Source organism: Cucurbita pepo, unplaced genomic scaffold (assembly GCF_002806865.2).
Source record: "Cucurbita pepo subsp. pepo cultivar mu-cu-16 unplaced genomic scaffold, ASM280686v2 Cp4.1_scaffold001109, whole genome shotgun sequence".
Classification (NCBI taxonomy): domain Eukaryota; kingdom Viridiplantae; phylum Streptophyta; class Magnoliopsida; order Cucurbitales; family Cucurbitaceae; genus Cucurbita; species Cucurbita pepo.
In genome coordinates this window covers 3,206-8,563 of record NW_019647305.1, presented here as the reverse complement: position 1 = coordinate 8,563, position 5,358 = coordinate 3,206, and the positions used below count along the sequence as shown (strand labels likewise).

Genomic DNA, 5,358 nt, shown 5'->3' with positions numbered 1-5,358 from the left:
TTTTTTTTTGTCGTAATTCATATTTCTCGATCATTTTGTATAATTCATGGTCATATTAACCCTTCTTAACATATTTTTTTATGAGATTCCAGAGAATGAACACCATTTATAAGAGTGTGTAAACTTTTCTTTAGCGGACGCGTTTTAAAAATCTTAATGGGAAACTCGAAAGAAAAAATCCAAAGAAGATAATATTTGCTAGTTGTAGGCGTGAGCGTTACATTTTCGGTCCACATTTGATCGGACATGAAACTGAGAAATATAACAAGGAAGCACAGATAATATTAAGCGGATAATTATTTTATTTTATTTTTTAAAAATTATTATTCTTTTTTCACAATTTTTTTAGGGTAAATTTTCTACTTCAATTATGAGTCAAATTTTTAAATTTTGGGTTTGTTTTTGTAAATATTTTTATAGATAACAAAACACCTAAGCTTTCAAAACTAAAAACAAAAAACAATTATAACACTAATTTATTTTTATTTTAAATTAAAAAATATCTTTAAAAAATTATATTAATTAAAATTAGTTTCTGAAGCTAATATATCTTCTTGTTTAAGAAAAAGATGGATCGGGTTATGCTTCATTTTCGTTAAGTCAACTCCTAACAATAAGGATAATTAATGAATTAATTAATTAATTAAAATGCTAATCTCGCATTATTCTTAATTAGTATTATTATTAATTATAGTCTTTGGGAAGGAAAATGACATACTGTACTAAAAAAAAACATTCACATTTTATAATTAAGGTCAAATGGATTATCTGTCATTAAAAATATAATAAATATTGTTGGGATTTTGAATTGGAAATGTCTCCCCCAACCACAAACTTATATAAATACATACTCAATTACAGCTAATAATAAATTAAATCATTTAATTTACTCATAAAAAAAAAATTAAATGGATTGACAATGTTCTAATTCAAATGTGAATTCATATCCACTCTCAATATTTTTTTTTCTAAGTATTAAACATTTCCAATAATTGGTGTGATTTTGTTCGGTTGACTTATATTCGTCTATTTTTCGATTTGATTTCGGATCGAATTCGTATTTTCTTTTATTATATGGTTTATTTACGAGATTTTGAGGAATTTTAAGATAATAAAGACTAATTTTTCGAGATATTTGAGTCAAACTTGTAGTTGAAGTGTAATTATGAGATATTAAAATATTGAATTGATGTAGTTGTACGTTCGAGGCTCGTTAAACGGTAGAAAACATGTAAAATTGTTATTTGGATGAGCTAAATAATCTGATCAATCTACACTACCCAATTCAAATCTTTTTTTTTTTTTAATTTTTGTAAAATATAAAATTTTGTTTGTTTTGTGGTCGATATTTTTTTGGTCACCCGATTAACCTAAAAATAGAGGTACAATTCAACTCAACCCTACTATATTACATATACATATACATATATATATATATATATTATTATTATTATTATTTTAATATGTGTAACCGAGGTTAATGATAAATTGTGACTTGTAAATGTTTAATATTTTAAGTATACAAGATAGATAAATAAAATAAATTAAAATAATAAAACAAAAATAACTCGACAATCAAGGGCATAACACAATTCTTCTTGGAGGAGGGTTGGTTTGCCTTGGTGACTGATCCTGTCATAATGTACTCCTACCTACAGCACTGACAATTGAAGTCGAGTATACTTACAACGATCCTCAGTGTGAATAACCGAGAAGAAAGAAAGGGTTGTAGATGATAACAAAAAAGGGTGTCGCGTCTGCACGGGCAGAATCGTGAAAGGTGTCATGCCATGAAGTGATCCGAAAATAGACAAATGGGTTAAGTAGGGTTGAGTATTCTATTCCTATGGCTCAAATGATCAATCCAACCAACGCAAAATTTTGGATTGGTTCGAAAGATTTTTCCATCTCAACCCGTGTACTCTCTTAAATATATTTATATAAAAATATGTAATTTAAATTATATAAAAAAAAAAATTGTGAAAACACTCGAACACTACGTGATCACGTTTAAAGCCCTAAAAAGTCCACTCCAATAAATAATTAATAAACTTTATTTCTTACTACAAGTTGCAATATTTATTTTTATTAATACTCTTCTTATCGAAGATACGGTGTGAAGATTGCAATAAAATAATAATCACATACCAATTTGACATTTTCAAACTAAAATCCGTCTTTTCTATTTTTTATATTTATTTATATTACAAATTTGTTTTTTTTTTAATTTTTTTATTTTTATATATGTGCATATTTGAATACTACACCGTAAAAATTAATTAATTAATTTACAATTAAACGTACAAGTTATTAAAATTTGACTTTCTAACTAGAATTTTCTTGTTGAGACCAACCTCCATTATTTTAAAAAAAATTGTGGATAATGGTTAAAATAGCATTATAAAATTATTTTTCACTTTTTTATTTTGTAAAAAATACCGTCTTCATTAGCATATTATATATATATATATCTTATACACACAAATAACTATAATGTTTTATAGTCGATAAATATAATTTAAATAAGAGAAAGCTTGTCAATCAAGTAAACCATACAATTTAATTAATTTTAATTAATAGTTAAGTTACACTACATGAAAGACAAACCCGTGAAATAATTTATAAAATAATCGTGTTTTGTTTTTTAATTTAAAAATTCAACCGAAATATTAGACAAACACAAATTTATTTAAAAACCAACTATACATAATAAATAAATAAATAAATAATTATGAGATTTAAATAGACAACAATATTTATTTTTGAAATAAATATTCACTATTTCAAAAAAATAAAATAAAAGATATTTTTAATATATGTATATTATTTGTATTATTAATTTAGTCAACATCAAAATGTGGATATTAAAAAATAATAATGGAATTTAATATATTAAAATTAAATTGATTCGTGAGGGTAACGAAATTGAAATTTCTTAAAATGGAATTTTTAATTAGACTTTTTTGGCAATCATTTTACAAAAATGTTGGTGAGTGGGAAAACAAAACGCCATATGTACACTCATTCAATAAACAAATAAACAAAACAAAACAAAATTAAATATATAATTAATATAATAACTAATTTTAAATTATTTCTCAAATTAAAGGCTTTATTATTACGTAATAATATGTCACCTAATTTAATTTAATTAAATATAATCCAACAAACTAAAATTAATTTTAAATAAAGCCAAGGTAAAAAGATTTAAGCTTGTATTGGCATTGGATTAGTATGATGACGTGTCATCTCCCCCCTTTGACTTTGACTCAGTTCCATGCACTCGCTGTCCATAAATTGGGATCCAAGGCAGAGCTTCATCTTCCACCGCTTCCCCTGTTTTTCTCTTCTCAATTCGGAGTTTCAGTCGATCGGAGAAATAGCCATGGCCGTCGATATCGAAGTTGTTTCAAAAGAAACGGTCAAACCCTCTTCCCCAACGCCGGACAACCACCGCCGTTACGGTTTATCCTTCCTCGACCAAGTCACCGTCGATGTCTACAACCCAATGATCTATTTCTACTCCGCTGGCTCTGCCACCGCCGCCGAAATCTCCGACCATTTAAAAAAATCCCTCTCCACCGTGTTGTCCCATTACTACCCACTCGCTGGCAGAGTCAACTACGACGAGTTGTTTATCGACTGTAATGATGCTGGCGTCCCCTTCATCGAAACCAGAGTCAACTGCCGACTCTCCGATGTAATGAACACGGCGTTTCCTACTGAACTAAACAAACTCCTTCCGTTTGAATTGGATGCTCTTGATGATGTTTCAATGGGGGTTCAATTGAATGTGTTTGAATGCGGCGGTGTTGCTGTCGGGATTTGTATTTCTCATAAGATCAGCGATGCTCTGTCGTTTTTTATTGTCGTTAATGGGTGGGCGGCGGTTTCCCGGGGGGAAAAAGAGGCGCTGGAAACTCATTTATCAGCATCGGAGCTGTTTCCGCCGAGTAAAACACCGATTTACAACACGAGGACAAGTATTTTCAGACAGAGAGTGGCGAAACGGTACCAAATTGATTCAGCGAGTATCGAAACCATTCGAGCTCAATATGCAGAGTACTTCGCCATGGAAAACCAGAGGCGACCTTCAAGAGTTGAGGCTTTGTCCGCCTTCCTCTACGGCCGTTTTATCGCCGCCATTAAAGGCGTAAGCTTTTAAAGTCCCTTTCAAATCCCAATCGTTAAACGAAAAGGGTCTAATTATATGCTCTGTTTTCTTATTATTACAGGCTTCTAACAGCAATCCGGCGAACGGAAGCTCGGAATCGGAGAAGAAGATATTCTTAGTCTGCCACGCCGTGAACATCCGATCAAGACTGGACCCACCAGTTCCGGATTACGCATTCGGAAACTATTACAGAGCCACATTCGCAGTTCCGTCGGAGACGATTTTAAACGACGATTATTGCTACGATTTAGTGAAACTAGCGAGAGAAGAAATCGCCAAAATCGACAAATCGTATTTGGAAAGGCTTCAAGAAAGCAGTAAGTTCTTGGAGGCGATGAAGAAGGCGGCGGCGCAATTCTCCACCGGCGAGCTGATTTCCTGCTCGTTCACTAGCCTGTGCCGGATGCCGATTTACGACGCTGACTTCGGGTGGGGAAAACCGGCGTGGATCAGCTCGCCGGCGTTAATGTTCAAGAACCTGTTTGTGTTGATCGATAAGAAAGACGGCGATGGAGTTGACGTTTATGTTCATCTCAAGCCGGAGAACATGGAGATTCTTGAAGCCGATGAGAAGTTCCTCAAGTATGCCAAATTGCCTTCTAATTAATAATTTCAATGAAATTATTATTATTATTATTTATTACAATAAATGTGATGTAAAAGAATTTGAAACTCGAACCTGAAGGGTAAGAGAAGAATGTTCATTTTAATTGTGAGAATTTCCATTAATTTAATGAATTTTATTTCTTTTATTAATATTTAGAAGATAAGCGGATTATATAATAACAAGTATTTTTAAATATTTGTAAATATTTTTCTGTTTATAAATATTTGTATTAAAAATTAATATTTTAATAATGTGGATAACATTAAAGCATAGGTTGATCAAATCATAATTAAGATCTCATTTAATAATTCTATAATTTTTTAAAAACCAAATCGATAAACTCTCATTTTTTGTATCACTTATTGATTTATTTGTGTTTAATTAAAAAAAAAATTAAAATGCGATCAATACGTCGTAATTTTTAATAAATTAAATTTTATAAGACAATTAGGAGTATTTGTATGACTCGATAAGTAAATCAACTTGGACCATTCAGTCTAACGCCCAAAATGTTTAATGAATTAAAAAAATAAGAATTTTAAAACAAAGCAAGATTAAAAATGTGAATATTTTGTAT

At 30.3% G+C, this 5,358-nt stretch overlaps 1 protein-coding gene across 1 annotated transcript; it reads left to right on the top strand.

Moving 5' to 3' along the window:
• Positions 1-3,346: 3,346 nt before the first annotated feature.
• Positions 3,347-4,960, top strand: LOC111786155 (vinorine synthase-like). Its single transcript, XM_023666495.1, has 2 exons — positions 3,347-4,153; positions 4,236-4,960. The coding sequence occupies exons 1-2, from the start codon at positions 3,386-3,388 to the stop codon at positions 4,779-4,781; spliced, it is 1,314 nt and encodes a 437-aa protein (XP_023522263.1). The 5' UTR covers positions 3,347-3,385; the 3' UTR covers positions 4,782-4,960.
• Positions 4,961-5,358: the final 398 nt, after the last annotated feature.